The sequence below is a fragment of the Enhydra lutris genome, unplaced genomic scaffold (assembly GCF_002288905.1).
Source record: "Enhydra lutris kenyoni isolate GAN:26980312 unplaced genomic scaffold, ASM228890v2 scaffoldscaffold14, whole genome shotgun sequence".
In the NCBI taxonomy this organism is placed as follows: Eukaryota; Metazoa; Chordata; class Mammalia; order Carnivora; family Mustelidae; genus Enhydra; species Enhydra lutris.
In genome coordinates this window covers 16,702,033-16,726,819 of record NW_019154098.1, presented here as the reverse complement: position 1 = coordinate 16,726,819, position 24,787 = coordinate 16,702,033, and the positions used below count along the sequence as shown (strand labels likewise).

At 45.6% G+C, this 24,787-nt stretch overlaps 1 protein-coding gene across 1 annotated transcript in view; it reads left to right on the top strand.

The window, feature by feature from the left end:
* LOC111146702 (fer-1 like family member 6) overlaps positions 1-24,787 on the top strand; it is a 118,758-nt gene that overhangs the window by 55,604 nt on the left and 38,367 nt on the right. Inside the window, exons 20-30 of the mRNA XM_022502370.1 lie at positions 1,318-1,452; positions 4,642-4,791; positions 10,937-11,047; positions 11,317-11,478; positions 12,591-12,771; positions 15,030-15,247; positions 16,865-16,987; positions 18,228-18,267; positions 19,416-19,525; positions 20,710-20,841; positions 21,740-21,865. Coding sequence (XP_022358078.1) covers positions 1,318-1,452; positions 4,642-4,791; positions 10,937-11,047; positions 11,317-11,478; positions 12,591-12,771; positions 15,030-15,247; positions 16,865-16,987; positions 18,228-18,267; positions 19,416-19,525; positions 20,710-20,841; positions 21,740-21,865 — 1,488 coding nt within the window. The remainder of the gene's footprint in view (positions 1-1,317; positions 1,453-4,641; positions 4,792-10,936; positions 11,048-11,316; positions 11,479-12,590; positions 12,772-15,029; positions 15,248-16,864; positions 16,988-18,227; positions 18,268-19,415; positions 19,526-20,709; positions 20,842-21,739; positions 21,866-24,787) is intronic.

Genomic DNA, 24,787 nt, shown 5'->3' with positions numbered 1-24,787 from the left:
TATTCCTTATGCTCCACAAGTAAGTGAAACCATAAGATAACTGACTCTTTCTGCTTGACTTATTTCACTCAGCATAATCTCTTCCAGTCCCATCCATGTTGATACAAAAGTGGGTATTCATCCTTTCTGATAGTATATATGGACCATAACTTCTTTATCCATTTGTCTGTTGAAGGACATCTTGGCTCTTTCCACAGTTTGGCGACTGGCCATTGCTGCTATGAACATTGGGGTACATATGGCCTGTTTTTTCACCAAATCTGTATCTTTGGGGTAAATACCCAGTAGTGCAATTGCAGGGTCATAGGGAAGCTCTATTTTTAATTTCTTAAGGAATCTCCACACTGTTTTCCAAAGTGGCTGTATCAACTTGCATTCCCACCAACAGTGTAAGAGGGTTCTCCTTTCTCCACATCCTTTCCAACACTTGTTTCCCTTCCTGTTAATTTTGACCATCCAGGTTCTTAACCAATAATGCAGACTGTTGTCCTCTGTTCTTTGGTTTCTCCATCTGTAGGATGGACACAGCCAATTACCAATGCCAGTTTGCTCTCTCAGAAAAAAGATGTCATGCAAAATGGTGAAGGTTATTTTGAAGACTCTTGTTAGTTCAACACAGTCAAATAAATATGTACAGACCAGTGGAATGCCAGAGAAAGAATAGTAGAGTTAAACCCCACTTTTGAGTATTTAATGACAAAATTTTACTTGTTCATAAGTGAGTAATCATTAGATCTTCCTCACCCCCGATGTGCGTTTCCATAAAATGGAGGGAGTGCTCGCATGCATGTGGTGAGGTTGTATAAGGTTAGCAGCCTGGGCTTTGGTGCCAGAGGATGGAGGTCGAATCCCAGTTCTGCCACTTGCTGTCTCCGAACAAAGTGAGCCCTGGTTTCCTGGTCTGTAAGATGTGAGCAGATAACCATCCACCTCCCAGAGTGGCGGTGAAGTCTGGATGAGACGGTGCATCCCGGGGCAACAGCTGGCACGTAATGCTCAGTGGAGGGTAGCATGGGTTACCAGCACTGCACTCCCGGGAGGCTTGAGTTGAAATTATGGACATAAATAAAGTGTCAATCATTGCAAGGGCTCTACTCATGAGCTCAAAGCACTATGGGACAAGGATTCTGCACCCCCTCGCGTCTAGCACACAGCGGCAGTACATCGGTCTGTGTTGTGGCCTGGATGTTAAGGAGCTGATCGAGGAAGCGTCTCTTTGCCCTCCACCAGGAACTGTGGCATGAAGGCAACCCCCCAGCCGCCCGCCTCCAGCCCTATTTAATGATCTTTTGCTTTTCTTTCGGCCCCACCTTCTAGGTCATTTCCCAGACCCTGTCGCCCACCTGGAACCAGATGCTGCTGTTCAACAACCTGGTGCTGCACGGAGACCAGAAAGAACTGGCGGAGTCCCCGCCTTCGGTGGTGGTGGAGCTCTACGACAGCGACGCGGTGGTGAGTGTCGCAGGCGGTGCCCACTGGGCCGCAGTCCACTGACATACTTTGTCTAACCAGCCTGGGACTGCTCAGGACCTGACCGGTGCCCAGATGCCGTTCTGACCTCGGAAAACAACGATTTGAAATGGGAACATGGGTGGTGGTCATTTGCTTTACTAAGGGGGTTTTCGCTTCTACTTGTCAAGAGATTGCGATTAGAATAGGATGTGGGTCCCAGAACTTCAGTCCGCACACGCTTCTTCAGGAACAGCATACTGGTGTGACGTCCCCTGCGGTTGTGCCCATCCTCCAGCCCTGGCCTATTGCCACGCAGTAAAAATGCTCACTAAGAGTGTCCAGGCCTCAGAGACCTGGGTGGCTCTGTAGGTTAAGTGTCTGCCTTTGGTTCAGGTCATGATCCGAAGGTGTTGGGATCCAGCCCCTTGTCCAGGCTCCCTGCTCAGTTTGAAGTCTGCTTCTCCCTCTACTGCTCCCTCCACTCATACATGTTCTCTCTCTCTCTCTCTCTCTCTCTCAAATAAATAAATAAAATCTTAAAAAAAAAAAAAAAAAAAGTCCAGGCCTCCCTTGCCTGGAGAGAACTGGGTGGGTATCATCACCAATTCAGCCCTTGTAGCTGGGTCTTGTTTTCTCTCAGTTTTGCTGCCAAGCCCATTTCTGCTATGATGTTAACCAAAACTTTTCCTCTCCAAGATGTCTGTATTCCATACTACGTACATTCAAAATCTTACAGGAGGATTTTTTTTTTTTATTGTTTAATTACTAAGATAAACCTCCTTCTTCTTCTTTTGGATTTTACTTTTTTCCTTTTGTTTTACATTAAATAAGTCTAAGATAAAAAGGCAAAGCCTTATTTTTTTTTTTTTTTGATGTGTGCCCCCCATGGGAGGTTGCAGAAGCACAAATATATTAAGCGCAATAGTTGTTCCAAGAAGGCTTCCTAAATTCTCCTCATCTCCTCAAGCATGCTGGCAGCTCTGACCTTAATTCAAGGTCAGAAGGAAATTAGGGTGGGAGAATTGTAGAAGAGGAGCAGGGATCTTGGAGAGCATGCCCTCTTGTTTCCTGGAGAAGGAACCAGAGACCCCGGAAAGTCAAATGCCTTGTTCAAGGTCATAGGTAGCTGTAGGCAGAGCCAGAACTTGAACCTCACCTCCTGTGTCCCTCCTTTCTTGCACACGGGGGAGTAGCTGGTGTGGCTATATCCATTTAGACATACTCATTCTGCTTTTCCATGTCACATTCTCTGCACCCTGTTCCTCCAGCTATAAATCAGAGCTATAAATTGTACATAATTATGAGTTCTATGGTTGTACATATAGATTTTCTGTAGAGACAGGCACAAAATAAATAACTTTAAATTATGTTGCTAACAACATGATTCCCATTCTAAGTACTTTTGTATTTGAAAACCAGTAACAATAATCAAGCATCTTGGCGAACTCTTAAACCACCTGCTGTACTACATGGGTTTCCCTTTGTTTTCAGACCTCCTCCAGATCCCCATTCTACTGACTGCCCTCCGGGGCCCCACCCAAGCCCGACCCTTCCCAGGAAAACAAGCCTACATTCTCACGTCAAAACCAAAAGGAGATGTAGGAGAGAAAAAAATACATGGAAGCTTTGTATTTTCTTCCTGGAGAGATACATGTAGACACACTGAAGGTTCTGTTTACCCCTGAGGGCTGCAGCTAGGCCAGGCCCACACAGCCCTGGGGTGGTAATCAGACGATTACACTCCGACCGTGCCAGAATATGGCTCCGGTCTAGAACTTTCTCTCACTATCCAGTGGCTTGTAACCCTCATTAGGGCCTGCTGCCTGTCTAAGCAATGAGTTTATATTCGGCAAATTAGCTTGGGTTTAAGTTTATACTTTTTTGTGTCCAGGGCAATTTTACTTAATTATTCCTGGCTAGGATCATGGCCGAAATAGTTAGATAGCAGACCACTTGCACCACGTCTAGCATCATGTCTATCCTGGGAGGGATAGTTCTGACCCCACCAGTGGATCCCAGCAGGCAGGCTTTGTTTTAAAGTCAAACTAATCATCTAAAACAATCATTAATCACCAAATAATCATTCTTTGAAATGAAACCCCATTCCACCTCAACCAAGGTTCCGTCTACAGCCAGGAACGCGAGTGCTGGTTTGAGTCCCAAGGCAATGAAGCAGGACGGCTGCAAAAACCCGCCAGCCGCTGACTGCGGGCACTGTCCTTGTACTTTGGAAGTCATTAATCCAACAACTTTCACTCCATGAAATGTAATGAGTACCTGCCCTGGGCTGGGGGACACAGCAGTGAGTAAAACAGGCAATGCTGCCATTCCTAAGATAAAGGGGGAGGCTGCCCCATGCTCCAGCCCCATGCTGCTCCTGGAGGAAGACAGCTCCATGCTCCGGGGGGCAGGTGTGGGGAGAGGCGGGAGAAGGTGGTCTCCCATAGTTCTTAAGGAAATTTGAGGCCCCTATGCATATGTACATACAAAAATATTTTAATGGCCTCTTTTATTACCAAGAAAAATGGGGCAGAACTGCTCTATCACTTGACTATACTGACCTTCATCATCACCATCATCATCATATTACCATGTATTGAGCGCTCACTGTATACCAGTCACTGTGCAAAAGCACATACATCATTAAGTCAATCTCCACGGCCCCCATAACAGGCATTATTTTGAATCCCTTTTAAGACATGAGGCTCAAAAAAGTTGAGTCAATGGCCCAAGGCCATAGAGCTAGAAGGTAGCAGATGTGGGAGCATGGACACTGGTTTGCCTGGACTCCAAGGCTTTTGCGTTCCCTGATCCAATGGTCTCCTGCCCCAGAGAGCTTTTGGAATGTTTAGTGCCACGTTTTTTCTTCGTTTTTTCTTCTTTTTCCCTTCAAGTGTACCCTAGATGATCATTTTAACTTAATTCCATTGAACTCTGTATGTTGAGAAAAGAGATAACCCCTAAAAGCCTTGGACCTGGAAGTTTTCCCTGGGAGCCCACATGCATTCCTCTCCACCCCCCGCCTTGGTCAGGGATAAAGGTGCTTGGCAGAAGAAAAGAGGGAGTTAGCAACGAGAGGGAGACACTGAGGCTGACAGTTTTGTCGCGATTACTTTTAAAAGTGCCCTGACACAGGTCAGTACAAAGTAGGTAACCATCAGGGACAAATTCCTTTCTTCTCTGCCCTAGGGGAAGCCAGAATACTTGGGTGCCACCGTGGTTGCTCCTGTTGTACATCTGGCTGACCAGGACTATGAGCCACCCAGGCTGTCCTATCACCCCATCTTTTGTGGGAGCCTCTCCGGAGGGGACCTCCTCGCTGTGTTTGAGCTGCTGCAGGTAAGCAGACCGGAAGTGACATCTGCACTAAAATCCACCTCGTCTTCCCGGCCGGAGGCGCGGCCTCACCGGAAGTACACTCTATGAGCTGTACTCGGTTGCTCCCTGCTGCCCTGGTCCGGAGATGTCTCCTTCTCGGGATCTGGGAACTGCCACTTCAGAGTTCAGGTGACACAGGCTATTTCCAGAGCCCCTGTGCTGTAGGTCAGAGCCCCAGGATGAAAGATCTTGTGGGTTTGGTCAGGAGTGCCTGAGCAGCCCTGCGTGCATGTCCTGGAGCTCACACAGGCTGTGAGAGGCTATGGGGGGAAGAAGGGAACAAACTTGTGGGCATGTGCCACACATGACGCTTGCTGGCTCACATAACTTTCATCACACGGACCTCCCTCAACCCTGCTGAGGTATTATGATTCCCATTTTCCAGACTGTAAACCAAGGTTTGGTGCAGTTGACTGACCTACCTCACCCCACAGCTAAGAGCTGAACTGAGACCTTTAAAGCCGTTTGCTTCTTACGCTGCATCACGCAGTTTCCTGAAGATGGGGAGCTCTTAATCGGTCCCATTAAGACACAGGGAAATTTCTGAACGTGTGCCTCGGAAGACTTTTCTAGAAAGCAGAGACAGGATACTGGGGGAGGGAAGCTGAGACTCTCGGGTCTGACTGTCCAGTGGAAAACCAAATGGGACATGGAGAAGATCTGGAAAAGAAGTGACCAAGGTAGGGCCTGCATCAGAGACCATTGCATTCACTGAGGCAGGAGGCACTTTACGTTTGGGTCCAATCAATTCCTCTCTCCAGGTAAGCCTGTTTCTCAGATACCCCATTTAAAAAAATTCACTCAGTAGAGAAACTAGAAGGCAAGCACTCCTGACACATAGAAAGGAGGGAGAGGAAGGTGACAGAGTCAGAACTCATGGGTGTGGATCTCATTTCCACCACTTACAGTGTGTGACCTTGCATGAGCTACCTAATCTCTGTTTCACCTGCAAAACAGGGATGAGATCAGTCTACCGAAAGTGCCTGCCATGGAATAGACAGTCAACAAATACTACCTATTTTATTAGCAGTGGCAGTATGCCATAGAGTATTAGAGCAGAATGTCTGGTGCAACCTATTATTAAAGGTGAAGAAACTGAACGGGTAACAGAGAAGTAATGACTTGCTTAACAAGGCAGGTCAGGGCCCAGAATCCAGCTATGCTGATCGATTCCCGTGATAGCTGAGAGGCTGGAAAGTGTAATGGGGCAGGGAATCTGCAAGTGCCTTTAAAGAAGGTCAATATCGAGAATAGGAACATTTCCCAAAGTGTGCTTCTTGGAACACCAGTCCAAAGATAGTGCAAAGAAATCTTAAGAAATGCTTCACCTTCCATAATCCAATTTGCTTTTCAGTGGTCTTCTTTCTGAAGTTGATTTCATTTCTGGCAAGTGATCCTCCTTTACTTGGCAACATAAAGTTCCCTTTTTAAAAACAAAATGATACCAGATGAAAATGTTTGCTGGGTAATAGTACAGATGATCAATGTGGTAGAAGAATGGCTGGTTAGGAAAACTACGTCTAGGGCAAGGCTCCTGTTTCATGTGTCAGGAAGCTGGGGCTCAGGACTGACTGACTGGGATTCAGTCAGCTGCTCTTTAGCCACAGGAAGCTGCCTGCCCCGCTCTGAGCCTGAGTCCCCTAGTCCCTCAGTGAGGGGCTGGGGGACTGGTGCCTACAGGCTTCCTAAGGGATGGCTCTTTGGATTCCATGGTCTTCTCTCCCTCCACGCTGAGGGTGCCCCCTCACCCCCAATCCACTGCTGAGGTACCCCTCCCCTCCCTTCAACCTAAGGGTCCCTCTTCCTCCCTTCAAGCTGAGAGTACCCCATACCACTCCCTTTATACTGAGGGGCCCCCCTCCTCTCTCTCCCTCTTTCCTTCTACACTGAGGGTCTCCCCTGACCTCCTCCCTCCACTGCTGAGAGCACCCTCTCCCCCACCCTCCATGCTGAATATCCCTCCTCCCCACTTCCCTCCCTCACTGCTTAGGGTACCCAGAGATCTTCCTGACAGCAGTGTTAATTGTCAGAGGTGATCAGCCCAGGAGATATAATTCATTAAGGTTTCATTAGGACTTCTCATTTGATTGCTTGTTCAAAAAGTAATTTGATCATCAGCGTGACAATCTTAGTATGTGGATCTTGTACGTGCTGAGAAGACAAGACCTGGAAAATGCCTTCATTTGTCACCAGCTGCTCTCAGTTTTCATCTGTGTCTGATTTGCTTCAGTCTCTCCACCTCCATTACTGAAATGCTTCTCTGTCTGAGAAGGATTTAGTAACTCCGCTCTTCTGTGTCCAGACAGAATGCATTGTCTCCTCTTCCCTTTCCTACCCAAGCCAGCAGGCCCTCTCTCTGCCTAGTACTGGTGCAGAGAAGTGGTCCTGGAGGTAAGAAGCAGCGTAAGAAGAGGAGGAGAGTGGAGTGGGCTGGCTTGTCTTCTGGAAGGAATGTGGAGGGATGACATGAACAAGAAAAGGGTAAGAAGCTAGAAGACCAGGAAAGAGGCCAATGCAAGGATCCTGAAGAGAAATATGGCAGCAGGGAAGATTTTTGAAGGCAGGACTATTTCACTCATTCATTCATGCAGTCAAACAAATATTATTGAGTGTACACTATGTGTCAGGCATATTCTTAAGAATTCATCAATGAGGGGTGCGTGGGTGGCTCAATCAGTTAAGCATCTGCCTCCGGCTTGCTCACAATCCTGGAGTCCTGGGATCAAGTCCCAAGGCGGGCTCCCTACTCAGTGGGAAGCCTGCTTCTCCTTCTACCCCTCCCACCCACTCATGTTCTCTCTCTCAAATAAAAAAATATATATATTTTAAAAAATAAAAAGAATTCATCAGTAAATAAAACAGGCAAAACTCCCCACCCTCCTGAAACTTATATTCTAATGAGGAGAAGATCATAGAGTCTACTATGTAAATTATAATGTAACAGTGGTGTGATACACCCTAAGAAGAAAAGGTCTGTGAGTTGTGGAGTGGACATGTGTGTGTTGGGGGAGGGGGCCGGTTGACATTTGAGGGAGCCTCACTGAGAAGGTGGTATTGAAGTCAAGACCTGAAGGGAAGAAGCAAGTTGACCATGCTGGTATCTGGGCACAGAGCTTTTGATGCAGCAGGAGCAGCAAATTCCAGGCCCTGAAGCCTAGGTATGCCTGGCGTGTTCAAGGACCAGCAAGGACACCAGTGTGTCTAGAGCATAGTGTAGATTGAGTCAGAGGGAAAAGATCATGTGGGGCACTGTAAGGAGTTTGGCTTTTATTCTATAAAAGATGAGAAGCCAAGAGAAGATTTTGAGCCTAATGTCTGATTTATGTTGAAAATCATGGATGATAGATTGGGTATACACTAAAGGGGCCCGGGGGGGAAACAAGGGGGATAAAAGGAAGTCAACTGGGAGGCTTTTCAGGTAATCCAGATTGGAGAACTAGAACTTGGATCAAGAGTGTAGCCAAGGAAAAGGATTCTGGTAGAGTCCACAGGATTGGCTGATGGATTGGAAGTGGGGTGTGAGATTCATCTCCATGTCACACATGGAAGCCAACAATAATAGACACACATAGTAGACTCTCAATACAGTATTTTCAAACGTGTCTGGCTCATTCACAAAAATATATAGACAAAATCTGAATGTAGGATGATAATGTTTTCCTTGTGAGAGGATTTAAATTTGCTTCTGAGGTAGTTTGGGGCACTAGCAATCCTAGATCACCTGAATCCAAGATGGCATGAAGTGGAGTTTCTACCTTTCTGCCTCCAGTAGACACTTACTTCTAGGGGACTTACATGTGCTGGAAAGTGTGCCAGGTGCCTTGCATGCTGTCTCGGCCATTCTTCGCAGCAGCCTATGAATTAGATATCTTGATCTTCACTTTACAAATGACAGAATTGAGACTCAGAGACACTGAGCAAATTTTCAGATTTTCAACTAGCAAGCAATGGAGCCCTGGGTTGTGCTACCCACGGCACCAAAGAAGAGGGGTAACACAAATGTAAGTGATGTGCTGAGGGACACAGAGGATGCAAAAGACTTCTGAGCATTAGTGACTTTTCAGATGAGCAGGCGTGGGAGTAGAGTCATGCATGACCCTGAGAGTGGCACCTCTCTAAATTTTGCACCCTAGGTCCTCATCCTGGTCCTGCATCTGGACCTCCTTTGAGGTCCTGATGTATTGTCTCCACTGGGATTTTAGAGCAATTGGTTTTTGGACCAACCTATTTGACCCACCTCTGATGCTTACCCTCCTGCCTTTGTAACTGTTCTTTATCTTCTTCTGGTCCGTGTGCCAAGTAACTACACACCAGGCATATCTGTAAGCCCAGCAGCTGACCCATTTCCCTGTGCAAATGTCTACTCTTGGCTGGGAGAAATCATTCAGCCTCCACCATGACACAGAGCCCTTCAGGGTCTGAGTTGAGTTCAATGGCATCTGTCAGGCACCATGGGACAAAGTTTCTTCAGGACATTTCCTGGCGGCCCCAGAATGAAGAAATATGTGGTACTTTTATAAAAGTCCAGCCAAGGGCACCAACCTATGCCATGACCACAGCTGTTTTGTGGATTTCCCTCCAGAGCTAGAGGAGCAGTTAGCTTTCTCAGAGAGGCGAGGTTTGGCAGACTGAATTGCTCAGGCAGGGCAGTACTGAGCGTGTGTCCTCTTGGCTTCCAGAGCCTTTATCTGATCTGGTTCTGCAGCTTCATTGTCTCCAGCCTCTTTAGTGTCCAAAGCATCTGCTGTCTTCTTTGTCTGAGCTTTTCTGTAATTAGCTTAACCGCATCTGCCATTGCCTGCTAGAAGATGTCTGTGAAGATGAAGTGGTGATATGTTTGTGCTTTGCCTGTTTTGAGGAGCAATTAAGCTTTTTTTGAGCATTTGGAGCTAATGTGTCAGTCAGCCAATAAACATTTATAAAGAATCTACTGGACTGGAACACTGCTTGAGGGGCTTAGAGAATGAATGAAGTAAACAGAGCTTCCTCCTGGTTAAGTCAGACAGACGTCCCCAGTGCATCTGGCTCTCAAGGGGCTTGAGAGGTCATCTGGCCCAATATTTGGGGCCCAAAGTGGGGAAGGGACTCATACAGAGTCAAACATTGGGGCCTGGTTTCTGAGCTCAGACCCCTAATTTCTGCATCAAGCTTCCAACAGAGGACACACTACATTCCAGGGACCAAAGTGTAGGAGAACCACCACAGTGATTGGGGTCAAATCAGGGACAGCTTTTTGGAAGATGTACACAGTGAGCCAGGCCTTGAAGGCAGCGTGGGATGGCCTTCATAGACTTGCCAAGCCCTTTGTATGAGATTTCAGTGAGGCACAGGAACTATCCTCCTGCTGTTTCTGTATCTTCAAATGCACAGGAAATGATACCTTTTCATCCTGGAGGTCTGTCTTCAAAAGACTTCATTTCTGTTTCACTAATGAAAATGTAATCTCTATTTGAATAAACACAAATCTTTTGGGGCACCTGGGTGGCTCAGTCGGTTAAGCGTCTGTCTTCAGTTCAGGTCATGATCCCAGGGTCCCTGGGATCGAGCCCTGCATTGGACTCTCTGCTCAGCATGGAATCTGCTTGTCCATCGCCCTCAGCTCCTACCCCCCATCCTACTCATGTTTTCTCTGTCTCAAATAAATTTTAAAAAAATCTTTAAAAAAAAAATACAAATCTCTTTTGTTGTAGTGAGTAATGGGGGTGTAGCTAAGCCTCAGAGCTCAGAACCAGATTAGAGCACTTCTCCATGCCTCTGCTGTCATTCCAGTGTGGGGACCTCACAAGTCCTCAGCTTGTGAGGACCCGCTTGTCTTTTCTTCTCCCCTCTGTATTGTGAGCTTACTGAAAGCTTATTAAGCTATTAACTTTGTGGCACATTGTAAGTGCTCACTAAGTGTTGGTTACCCTTGTGAAGGTATCAGTAAATCAATATTTGTCAATGAATAAATCATTAAGTGTGGTAAAATGCACTGTCTTAGCTATAATTTAAGCTGGAAACATTAGTTTTGTTAAGTGAATGTCCTATGAATGAGGTGGTTGCTTGGCGGCACTGGTCTTTCTTGTCTCTCCCCCACCTTCTAACAAGCACTTGTTCTGTTTGGTAGGTCCCTTCATCTGGGCTGCAAGGTCTCCCTCCCATTGACCCACCAGATGTCGCCCAGATCTATCCAGTTCCTGCCAACATTCGGCCAGTGCTGAGTAAATACCGAGTGGAGGTATGGTGCAGGCGAGGACTGAGTTATTCTTTGGGGCTAAGGGCAGTGGTGCACTGCCACACCTGCCTGCATTGTCTGAGGGGATTGCAAGGTGGAACTGAGGCAGAGCTGATAGGATGGGGCCCTCAGGGAGCTGCATGGTCCCATCCCAGAAGAACATTCTTTAGCTCCCTGGCAGTACATTTGACTTGCCACACCCACACCAGGGCCCGCATGTCTGCTCCTCCCTGGGTCTCTGAGTGATCGCGCTCTGCTGGTCCTTTCATCAGGTCCTCTTCTGGGGAGTTCGAGAAATGAAGAAGGTGCAGCTACTCTCCGTGGATCGCCCTCAGGTCCTCATCGAGTGTGGAGGACGAGGAGTCAAGTCCTGTGTGATCCAGAGCTACAAGAACAACCCGAACTTCAGTATCCAGGCAGATGCTTTTGAAGTGGTACAGACTCTGCTTCTCCTGTCCGCTCATCCCCTTCATTTCCACAGATGAGATGCCCTCCCTCATTCACTTGGCCTGGGGAGATGCTTTTGAGTTTTGGGTGTCCCCTATCTACAACAAAGAACAGTGTAATTGGGTGAAAAGTGAGAATCTCAGAATGGGATAAAATAGACTTTTGTTATTGCTGTTGGGTTGTCTTGTTTTTAAAGTTGTGTAAATCAAAGTAAGTGGACAAAGGTTCCCAAAGTGTGGCCCCTAATTCATCAGCATTAGCTTCCTCTGGGAACTTGTTAGGAATGCAGATTCTCAGGCTCTGCCCCAGTTCTGCCAAATCAGAAACTGCTGGGTGTTGGGGCCCAGACCCCTCTGGCTTAACAAGACCTCCAGGTGATTCTGATGCATGCGAAAGTTTGGGAACCACTAACCTAAAATGAAACTTACTTTAGTGATTAGATTTTTTAAAAAAATTATTTATATGTAGCATGTCAGTGGCTTACATGCAACCTTCTGTTTCTAAAGTGATTTTTTTTTGACACCTGAGCTTCTGTTTATTTCAATATTTCAACACACATTTTGTGTTCTGATCTGGAACTAACTGTGAAGAAAATTTGCTTTATGCAACACTGTCAGCTCCAATGGCTACATCTCCTAAATTAGCAGAAAGTGGAATTAAAGAATGTGTACGGTGTTTGCAAACCGGTTACACTGGGCATTGTTGAGTCTCTGGGGCCACTGGGAGACATGAGAGGGAGGGTACTGGCCCCTTACCCTCAGCTCATTTTAAATGTATCCACTTTCATCTGTTTTCTGTCTTGGACTTGGATCAGTGTCCGGTTGAATAGGCAGTCTGTGATTTTTGCAATTTACACGTGGGATGATATATTAGTGTCATGCCTCATATTATAGCTAATTATTCCCTGGCTTGGAAGGCAATGCCCCAGACTTCTGGCCAGCTGCAGGAGTGACCTGGAGGGACAGAATGACAAGGCAGGGACAGAGGGAGGATGGGTGCCTGGCTTGCTTTGCTCCTGTCCCTAAAGAGGTCAGCAGGGTACCAGCAGCTGGGTTCAGTCCAGGCAGCGCTCCCTTTTCACCCTGGCCTCTCTTCCCAGGAGCTGCCTGAGAATGAGCTTCTGCACCCGCCCCTGAGCATCTGTGTGGTGGACTGGCGAGCTTTCGGGAGGAGCACCCTGGTGGGCACCTACACCATCAACTGCTTGAAGCAGTTTTTGTACAAATCCAAGGAGCCCCTGGTCCTCACTTGCCAGGTGGTTGGAACCCAAGTTGAGCAGGGTAGGAAGCCCCTTCTAGACTCTGGAGCTTCAGACTACAAAGCCGTCGTGCCTGCAGGGCCTGCTAGGGGACCCCACAGGAAGAGGGTGCCCCATGGTCAAGTGGATTTTCCTGAAGAATTTCTCCTGCAATCCTTCAGCTTCCTTAGCTGCTGGATTCTGACTCCAAGACTGACATTAGGGTCAGCTCCTCTAAGAAGGCTTCCATGAATATGACTCCAGCTTCCTTCCGCCTCCACTTCCTGATGTTTTTCTTTGCTTGATGTTACTTCGATTTGTTCCCTTTTGGATCTCAGGAGCAGAGAGGAGTTAACTGCACTTCTCTGTTCATGCTGTGTAGTCATCTCTGCTCTGGTCAAGGCTTCTGTCTCATACCCACTGCCCTCCTGTATGTACCTTACTCCCCGTCCGTACTCCTACCCCTTACCCACTGCAGGCCCCACACTGCCCCTCTTTGTAAAATTCAATCCGTTTAAATGACATATATATGATGCTGTAATCTTCATTTGGTTTCCTACTCTTGTGCTCAAAGCTACGCTTAAGATCTATCCAAATTGCTGTGTGCACGTTAGCTTGTCAACACCACCTTTAGATCTGCCCCACTTTGCTTTTCCTTTCCCCTCATACTGTATTCCTATGCTGTCCTCCCCACTTCCACAAATGATGCTGTTATGAATATCCTTGTGAGCGCTGCCCAAGGGAGGATTCTGCAGGGGATTTTCTTTGTAATGTACACCCAGGAGTGAGATTACTGGCTCCCAGAGAACACGCACATGTAATTCCGCAGAGTACTACCAGAGGGCGCTCTAGAGAGCTGCACTGGTTTACCCCAGTCTACCCCAGTCTATACCAGTTTACTTCCTACCATTAACTGTATGTGGAGTACCATTTTCTTTTTCCTCAATACCTCCTACTATTACCCAAATTTCTGAGTTTTTGTATTGTTTTGGTTTGGTTTTTGCCACTTTTCCATATATAAAGTAGTATCTCATTTTTATTTTGGCTTGGTTGTCTCTGATGACTACTGAATTTACACATCTCTTCATATACTTATGCCACCTTGATTTCCCTTCTGTGATTTGCCTACTCACATCCCTTGCTCAAGTTCTATGTTTGTTTTTTTAAATTTTCTTTTTTTGTATATTCTAGATGTCTATATCCTATAGATTATATCTTCTCCTCGTCTGATAACTGCTAACCTGCCTGTGATCCCCATCTTTGAAGAGAAATTCTTAATTTTAATGTAATCATATCAATCTGAATTTCAGACTTTATGGTTTGTTCTTTCAGAGTTTTGTTAGAAAACTGTTTCTCAATTCTTGGTCACAAAAAATGTTGTTTCACATTTTGTTCTATTAGTGTTATGTTTTTAACTTTCACATTTAGATCTACAGTCATCTGTGTTTGTAGATGGTTTAAGATAGGGATAAGGCTACATTTTTTTCCATAGAATGCATCATTTCCCCCCCAAAGAGTTTATTATCCCCCATTGTTTTATGCTGCCAGCTTTTTCATAAATCAAGTAGCCTACAGCTCTAGTCTATTTCTGAGCTTTCTATTCTGACCTGCTGATCTCTCCATCTCTGTGCCCAGCACAGAGTAGATGCTTATTAAGTGTTTATGGAGTTAACTTTGCTGTTGAAAAGTCAGCAACTGGGGACAGAAAACCCCATGGGGTCTCCCAGCTGAGAGATGTTTCTAAGGGCTGGATTCTGCAGCACAAAATGGAGAAGAGAGGACTCTTAGCAAGAAGGGACAGTGATTTTACCTTTCCATTGGATCAAAAATCCAGTTAGAAATTTCACAAAGTCCAGGAACCTACCCCTGCTCCCCAGTGAGCACACGAGGTCACGGGTCCAGAGTCTAGCCTGCAGCTGGGAGCTCAGAGACCTCAGGAGCCTCTGACGTTTCCCTGAGTTAACTGGGACTGGGAAAAGATAATCCACACAGAGGACCTGTGCCCTAAACCTTGATAGGCATTTTCCTTATGACCACAGTAATTTAAAATGGCTCTGAAGGATCAATAATAAGTACAAGCTTTTATTGATTCCTGATTATGCGCTAGAAGGCTTACATCATGCTCTCACTTATCCCTTAGTGAGATGGGGTTTTTTCACCATCATTTTGTCGGAGATATTAAGAACTTGCCGTATCTGAATCCAGATCTGTCTGATTCCTGGTACTGGGTCTCTGAAGTGACCACCCTGTTTTGCAGCCCAGTTTCCCAACCTGATGTACTTCCAATTTCAACTCTTTCAGATTTGCCAATAGCCACCGAGCCCTCTGGATGCCTTGGCTCCTCCCAGGAACCACCAACAGATCACATCTATGTGGATGTTGAGCCACCTCCCACAGTGGTACCTGACTCTTCCCAGACTCAACTAAGCAGCGTAGTTGATATCCCTGACTCATCTCCTATGTTTGAGTCTGAAGCCAAACCTGTAGCCCAGGAGCCACCCAAAGATGGTAAAGCTAAGGTCAGAATGTAACCCTTCTTCATATCTACAAAGCTTTGCACTGGAGGCTCTAGATATTAATCCTCCCACCTACCAGCTCTGTGACTGTGACCAAGCATCTTCTCATTTCTGAGCATCTGTTTCCTCATCTGTAGAATGAATATACTGATACCCACTTCACAACATCACTATAGAATCAGATAAGCCAACGTATATGAAATTCAAGTGCTAGCCAACTGTGACAGCCATATTCAATTGAACAGAAACACTTTGCAATTCATTAGCTTGGAAAGACAACTGTTTCTTTATCTAGACCTGTTCCACAAATATTTAGAACCTATTTTGTATGAGGACAAATAAGACAAAAAAAAAAAAAAGACATATTCTCTGGCCGTCTAAAGAGAAATGGGACTTCTTATCTTTAGCCTTCTGGAAGGCAAGATGGACAAGTACACAAAGAACCATAAAGCATGAATGTGATGAATCTTTCTAAGTCCTAAATTTCAGTGCAAAATCCTGGTCTAAAGAGAAATGGGACTTCTTATCTTTAGCCTTCTGGAAGGCAAGATGGACAAGTACACAAAGAACCATAAAGCATGAATGTGATGAATCTTTCTAAGTCCTAAATTTCAGTGCAAAATCCTGGTGTATCAATTGATAAAGAAGAGGTCAGTTTTTAAAAAGTCTTGAGGGACTGTCTGCCCAGAACATGGTGAAGGCTGAAATAAAACACAGAGTAAGGCAGATTAGTGGATATTTGTAAGCTGTTCTTATCTTATCTATGATTAGTATGACCCTCTATGGCCCCTCAAGGACTTCTCTGCATCCCACCAGCCATGCACCTGCCACTTCCTGTTAGAATTCCTAGCTTCAGTGTGGTTGCCACCGTAAAGCTGTGGGCCTCACCAGGTCACAGATGATTTTTTACAGATCTCTGTAGCCCTTGCTCTTGACAGAGCACCTGGAATGTTATAGCTACTCCAGAGTTGTCTGAGAGCACACAGATGATGAGTACATGATGAGTCTGTCATGGGACCACTGTCATCTCCCCAAATGCCTCCTCTCTGCTGTTCATGTATCACAGCCTCTCCAATCCCTCCCTCTCCTGCTTATGTTGTTGGTGTCATTGACTTGCACCCATTCAGATCAGAAATAATGCTAAAAAGAAATTATCTACATTATATCACTTAATCCTCACAACAGTGACATAGCCAGATAGGATTGTCCCCGGTGGAGGAAAATGAGAATCACAAAATTTATATTAATTGCTTGTCAACTAATGCCTTTTCTGCCATAGCACACTGTATCATGCCTTCCGCCTGTCTCCTCTACTGAATGAAACTTCCCCAGTGTGGGGATTGATTCTCATTCCCCTTATACCCCCAGTGTCAGGCACAACACCTCACATCTGTGTGTTTAAATAATAGTAAATGTTTGCTGAATAAATGAGCGAATGGATGGGTTGATGGCTAAAGTGTTGTTTATGGAAGTGGTACAGAGAGCTGCAGCTTCAAAAGCTGCTCACACCCTCATCTGCTTCCAAAGGGACCTGGGTGCTCCCTTCTCCAGAGATCAGCCAGTCACCGGCAGACAGATCCCTGAGGCCTCCCTGATAATCCATCCCTCATCCCTTGCCAGGATGCCAGGAAACCTACTCGAAGGTCGACCAAAAGGAGAAAGAGGACCATAGCGGATGAATCTGCTGAAAATGTCATTGACTGGTGGTCCAAATATTATGCCTCCATGAAGAAAGCACAGAAGGTAGAGTGTCTCCTGGCTGTGACAGTCCAGGGATTGGATGAGAAAACACAGCAGCCTCCACAACACCGTCCCCCACCCCTGCAATCCCATATTATCCCCTTCTAGGTTCTACTATAGTTAGGCCCTACTCAGATGGGGTTCTGTTAACTGCAGAAAGATTCAAAGCCTGGAAGTTTCCAGAATTGAAAAATCCTCATCCTCTAGCTGGAGAGGACCTAGGACACAGACTCTGTTATAAATGCTGGAAGGATGTTCGGTCCAACGTGGCATCTAGAGATCTGGCCTCTGTCAGACTCTCAAAGGTCCAACCATGAGAAAGGGGGTCTCTGGATAGATGGGTGTAGCAACGGGGGCTTCAGGTGCATCTGGAGATATCCAGATCAAAGGCCCCAGGTCTCCAGCAGGATTCTAAGTTCATATGGGAAGGCAGAGGAGTTGGCCTTTGCAAATGGAAATAATGAACAGGTTGCCAGAGCAGAGCCTCATGCACACAGAGCAAGAAAGGGATTGAGTTACAAAACTGGAGAACCACTGGAAAGTGGTAAAGAAATTCAGGTAAAATCTCAATGACTGAATTTGGTAAAATTTCTCATCCTTGAATAAACAAGGAAAGGAAAATTAGTCATGTGGTATCACACTTAATTGCATAGGAACTCTTCTGATTCTTTCATTTGTTAAGACCACAGTTTCTTCACCTAGGACTACCCATGAATATTGGTATTATAATTACATAAACAAACCAAATGGCAGTCTCTGCCTCCAAACTCCCTCCTAAAGCAGACATTACCACTCCCAGTGAGGGCTCAGTCCTTTCCCCTTGCTCTACTTAACCTCCCCAGACCTTAGTATCAACCCAAAGACCCAACAATCCAGGGTGCAATGATCCAGAGTTCCAGCAGATAGAACTCATGGTGCTGATTGGGTGATGTTCTAGGGAGATGGAAAAGTAGGGAAGAGAGGTAGTGGCTGAGAGGGGGTTGTGCATGGAGGGCAGGGAAATCTGCTTGCTGGTACTTTTCTTGGGACGCCTATTCTATAGCAAGGTATCTTGCTACAGGCGGGTCCCAGGTCTATCAGTGAGGCTTTGCTTGGAGGCTTCTTGGACAGTTTGCATAGTCTTTTAAAATGACATCTCCGAGAAGGCAGAAGGCTGAGATGATGGAATTGGAACTGTTGGCTGTCAGGACTCATAAATGAGGCATGGTAGGGTCAATAATCTTATTTCCTTCTTTTCTCAAAGGAAAAGGAGAGCAATCCCAAGGAGAAAAGAGGCAATGCAGGTAAGTTATTTAAGAATGGGGCAAGAAAATACTAAAAGGAAGCAGTAGGAGGCATACTAGTGTTCCACTCCCTCATTTCCCACATGAGGAACAAGTTCACAAACATGACAACACTCTAAAAAGGTCATGTAGCTGATTTGAGCTGGACTGGGACCAGATCTCAGGTCTTCTGAACCCAGTTAGTGCTGGAACTCTGGCTCCTGTCTTGGTGTAGAAAGAGCAGAACAAAAGCAGGAGGAAGCTGGCATGATGGGTCAGATCCAGCATGGTGAAATTTAATAGAGGTGACCCAGGTTTTAGGTTCCTAACTCGGTTTATGAGGATCAGGTAGATCTGGCTTGGCAGAAGTTCAAATGAAAGAGGCCAGGGATTTGAAATGACCACAAACTGGATTCAGGCCAACTGTAGGTTTTCACCTAAAATCAACAGTGACAGCAAGTGTTGGGTGCTGTTTCAGGTGATACCAAAAGAAGTAGGAGAACCAGAACTAGGCTCACTCAGTTCCTCAGACCCCTCCTTATTGGCAAATTTAATCCCAAGACTAGGCTCATGACATTAGCAACAGTATCTTCACTTTGCAGATCATGAAACAGAGGTATAAAGAGGTTGATTAGCTAGTTCAAGTTTATGTTCTGGAAAAGAGCAGAGCCCAAGGTCTGTCTCAGACAGTGTTTTCCTAGAGACAGCTCCTGGAAAATTCCCAAGTAATCTCTCTAATAACATTTGTGACTTGGTGCAAGACCCTTAACATAGCTGAGCCTCAGGTTGCTGAACTAGATGAATCTCAAGTTCCTAAGCAGATCTGAGAGGAAATGTAACTCCAAGTTTTGGAGTCTGTCCATCTTGGGCCTGTTCTTAGCCAGTTGGATGAATGGGCAACTTCCTTCCTTCTTTCCATCTCTGTGTCTAGTTTAATGAATTCTTACCTACACCAGGACAGGTCAGCACAATGTCTGGCCCTGGGTATCTGTTGTTACCTCATTGCTCCATGAGTGGCATCTCCTCCCATCAAGCAGCATGTTACTATTTCTTTTTGAAAACGAAAGTCCTGACACATGCAGGAACAAAGGGAAAGAAGGAGCTTGACTTTGTTTCTTCTCATCTCAACAGCACTAGAAAGTCTAACAATTTCCACTAAATATCCACAGAAGTGAAACCAGATGAGGTGGTGGTAAATATAGATGGGCCAAAGAAGAAGGACAAGAAGCTCAAGAAGAAATCCAAAGAAGACGAAATCCCCAACCTGGCTACCTTGCAGGTGTGTGGACACTGCCATGTTGGCCACGGATGGGGTGGGAAGCTACGGAAGGAGGTTCTATTTGTGCTTCAGTCAATCCTAGTAATGCCTTTGTCTGAACTAACTTACTTTGTCTTCATTATAATCGCTGATGCGGAGAAATGAACCTTAACAAGCATGCAAGCCAAGAAAATGGAGCTTGCTACTTTACTATTGTCTATGTCCTCATATTAAGAAAGGGCATAACTTGCATCAGTCAGCCTGGATCCAGCAAGGTAATTTGCAGTGGATGAGTTCCCCTTGGCTCACCTCTCAGAGCTTCACATCATCATGCTCAAAATATTATCAAAATAGCAGGAGGTCTTTTTTTAAAGATTTATTTATTTATTTGAGAGAGAGAATGAGAAGCGCATGAATGGGGGGAGGGGCAGAAGGATAGGGAATCCCCAAAAAGACTCCCTACTGACCATGGAGCCCAAAGTGGGGCTCCATCCCAGGACCCTGAGATCATGACCTGAGCCAAGATCAAGAGTTGGCTGGTTAACTAACTGAGCCACCCAGATGTCCCCAAATAGCAGAAGTTCTAACTGTCACTAAAGTCAGCTCCATCAGACCCATCTTCACATTAGTTAGAGGCTATTAGCTAGAGGCATATTTATGGATATGAAAATTGGGAATATGAAAATTAAATATAAGAAATTTAGATAAGTAATTTTGAAAGGAAATTTGCGTAAGTGATTTAATTCTATTACCAAACATAAAACTCAATTCAATTTTGCATTTTTAAAGTACACACATCTATAACTTCGCATGTGGAAAATTCATGTCTATATGCATGATAATAAAAACAAATATTCCATCATCTCATATGTGTTAAGCATGAGATGCTTAGTGGACATTTATTGATTTGAATGTCCTCAAAATATTTTAGTTTAGTTTAATTTAGTTTAAATTTTGGTTTAGCTGTACTTTTTGGAACTTCAAAGTTTACCCAAAAGATGTTATGAATTTCAGAGTGGTACTTAGTTCTAAGAATGCTGAGTCAATCATATGCCTTATTTTGCCAAAAATAAGTGAACAGTGTCCTCATAGATTTTTCCAGTGGGTGCATTTCAAGGCTGGTTTGGGAGACTCTTGGCATTTCTCATTAAATCAATCCTGGGCCTTCCTTCCTCTGAGCATTCTCTTCTCCCTTCTCCCTAAAGATATATGATGGTGATCTTGAAAGTGAATTCAACAATTTTGAAGACTGGGTGAAAACCTTTGAGCTCCTCAGAGGCAAATCTACAGAGGATGGCCATGGCCTCGATGGGGACCGTGTCATAGGGAAGTTTAAGGCAAGTTCCAAAGCTAACCCTTTTATTTGGCTCTCCTATCTGTAAATGCTCAATATGACTCAGTTCTGTTAGTGAGATTGTGGTGAGGGTTGTGTGTAAGAAAATTCTTTAGTGTCTATGCAAGAGCCTCTCTTGAACCCCACAAGGTCTTCCCTGGTCTTTTGAGATATTTGGCTTGTGGTCAATGAAGCGAGTTGGAACTCAGTTTGATGGGATATAAGGAGACAGAGCTGTTACCTAATAGGATCACTGAATTTTATCTTGCTTTCGAACCTCTGACCTACCAAATAGATGACCTATGCAGACCTACCAACTGGTTGATTACACGAATCAAACAACACCATTCATACTGGCAGACTCGGTGTCAGCATCACCAAGCAGCGGTTGTCACTTACTCTGAGCTGCTGTGCGCTGGGTCATTTGGTGCAGGGCAGTGTGTTGGAAATAGCACAGGGATTGCAGTTGGCCCCTCTCTGATATTGTAATACTAACTAGCATCATGATTTTGGACTTGACTCTGTGACGCTCGCTGGCAGCATCTGAAAATAGGAATACTGCTGTAAGGTTTGAAGGACATCGTGGGGGAAAGCACCCGCTCAGCTCCCCGTGTATTGAAGGTCCTCAGTATCCCATCAGATGCTCCTATCCACATTCGTCACCTAAGAGCCCTGTGAGGAGGCTGTTACTGTGCCAACACCGATTCAGTGACATACCGTGAAGAAACTCAGATGCAAGCAGGTTATGTAAACCGCCTGAGGACACCCAGACACAAGGGTGGCGCCAGCCCAGGTCCTACTGGGTCCCAGGCTCTGCTCATTTCCCCGGCACTCTGCCTTCTAGGGCTTTTGGTGGGGCATATGACCATCTCGTTTCACTGGGTCAAGCTTTGCCATTCTAGGGCTCCTTCTGCATCTACAAGAGCCCCACGGATTCCAGCATTGAGGACAGTGGGCAGCTGAGAATCCAGCAAGGGGTTCCACCCAACCACCCCGTCAAAGTCCTGATCAGGGTGTACATTGTTGCGGTAAGCCACCCTTGTTTACCCTGGGGATTGTCTTAATCTGCTCAGGCTGCCAGAAGGAAGTACCACAGACTGGGTGAGGTAAATGACAGACATTTATGTCTCACTGTTCTGGAGACTGGAAGTCCGTGATCAAGTTGCCAGCAGAGTTGGTTTCTGGTAAGGTCTCTGTTCATGGCTTGTCAGTGGCCACCTTCCTACTGTGTCGTCACATGGCCCTACCTCTGTGAGCATATAGGCACATGCACACATGCACAGACACACACGCACAGACACAACACACATATAACAAGAGTGAGTAAAGGAGCAGGAGAATGAGAAAGAGAGAAAGACAGGGAGAGGAGACCTGGTATCTCTTCCTCTTCTTATAAGGCCATGCGTCCTTTTGGATTAGGGCACCACCCTTATGACCTCATTTAACCTTAATTACCTTGCTAAAGACCCTGTCTCCAAAGACAGACACATGAAGGGTTAGGGCTTGGACACAGAATGTTGCGGATACGCACTGCAGTCCATAACAGGGGGTAGGAAGTTTGGTTGGTAACATGCACATTTGCTGGCTTTTCGCTTAGGGAAAATACTTTGCAGGCATATAAGACGGCTCTGGACAGCTTCATTTGCTCTGTGGTTGCCTGATAGCTGGACACCAAACATGCCTGGAGCAGAAAGCTCACAGGCAAGAGAGCAGAACCAGGGCCGAGCAGGGCAGCTATCACTAGGAAGTCCTCTCCCATGGCTCTGCCTCTGCAGTGTCGCAGCCAGAAATTTCAAATCAAATGTATTTCCAAGAAAAATATCATTTCTGCTCTAGGTTTCCTATTTTCTGATAATGAGAGCACTACAGTTTTTTAAAATCATTTTTTTAATTTATTTTCAGCATAACAGTATTCATTGTTTTTGCACCACACCCAGTGCTCCATGCAGCCCGTGCCCTCTCTAATACCCACCACCTGGTTCCCCCAACCTCCCACCCCCCCACCTCTTCAAGTCTAAAGAGAAATGGGACTTCTTATCTTTAGCCTTCTGGAAGGCAAGATGGACAAGTACACAAAGAACCATAAAGCATGAATGTGATGAATCTTTCTAAGTCCTAAATTTCAGTGCAAAATCCTGGTCTAAAGAGAAATGGGACTTCTTATCTTTAGCCTTCTGGAAGGCAAGATGGACAAGTACACAAAGAACCATAAAGCATGAATGTGATGAATCTTTCTAAGTCCTAAATTTCAGTGCAAAATCCTGGTGTATCAATTGATAAAGAAGAGGTCAGTTTTTAAAAAGTCTTGAGGGACTGTCTGCCCAGAACATGGTGAAGGCTGAAATAAAACACAGAGTAAGGCAGATTAGTGGATATTTGTAAGCTGTTCTTATCTTATCTATGATTAGTATGACCCTCTATGGCCCCTCAAGGACTTCTCTGCATCCCACCAGCCATGCACCTGCCACTTCCTGTTAGAATTCCTAGCTTCAGTGTGGTTGCCACCGTAAAGCTGTGGGCCTCACCAGGTCACAGATGATTTTTTACAGATCTCTGTAGCCCTTGCTCTTGACAGAGCACCTGGAATGTTATAGCTACTCCAGAGTTGTCTGAGAGCACACAGATGATGAGTACATGATGAGTCTGTCATGGGACCACTGTCATCTCCCCAAATGCCTCCTCTCTGCTGTTCATGTATCACAGCCTCTCCAATCCCTCCCTCTCCTGCTTATGTTGTTGGTGTCATTGACTTGCACCCATTCAGATCAGAAATAATGCTAAAAAGAAATTATCTACATTATATCACTTAATCCTCACAACAGTGACATAGCCAGATAGGATTGTCCCCGGTGGAGGAAAATGAGAATCACAAAATTTATATTAATTGCTTGTCAACTAATGCCTTTTCTGCCATAGCACACTGTATCATGCCTTCCGCCTGTCTCCTCTACTGAATGAAACTTCCCCAGTGTGGGGATTGATTCTCATTCCCCTTATACCCCCAGTGTCAGGCACAACACCTCACATCTGTGTGTTTAAATAATAGTAAATGTTTGCTGAATAAATGAGCGAATGGATGGGTTGATGGCTAAAGTGTTGTTTATGGAAGTGGTACAGAGAGCTGCAGCTTCAAAAGCTGCTCACACCCTCATCTGCTTCCAAAGGGACCTGGGTGCTCCCTTCTCCAGAGATCAGCCAGTCACCGGCAGACAGATCCCTGAGGCCTCCCTGATAATCCATCCCTCATCCCTTGCCAGGATGCCAGGAAACCTACTCGAAGGTCGACCAAAAGGAGAAAGAGGACCATAGCGGATGAATCTGCTGAAAATGTCATTGACTGGTGGTCCAAATATTATGCCTCCATGAAGAAAGCACAGAAGGTAGAGTGTCTCCTGGCTGTGACAGTCCAGGGATTGGATGAGAAAACACAGCAGCCTCCACAACACCGTCCCCCACCCCTGCAATCCCATATTATCCCCTTCTAGGTTCTACTATAGTTAGGCCCTACTCAGATGGGGTTCTGTTAACTGCAGAAAGATTCAAAGCCTGGAAGTTTCCAGAATTGAAAAATCCTCATCCTCTAGCTGGAGAGGACCTAGGACACAGACTCTGTTATAAATGCTGGAAGGATGTTCGGTCCAACGTGGCATCTAGAGATCTGGCCTCTGTCAGACTCTCAAAGGTCCAACCATGAGAAAGGGGGTCTCTGGATAGATGGGTGTAGCAACGGGGGCTTCAGGTGCATCTGGAGATATCCAGATCAAAGGCCCCAGGTCTCCAGCAGGATTCTAAGTTCATATGGGAAGGCAGAGGAGTTGGCCTTTGCAAATGGAAATAATGAACAGGTTGCCAGAGCAGAGCCTCATGCACACAGAGCAAGAAAGGGATTGAGTTACAAAACTGGAGAACCACTGGAAAGTGGTAAAGAAATTCAGGTAAAATCTCAATGA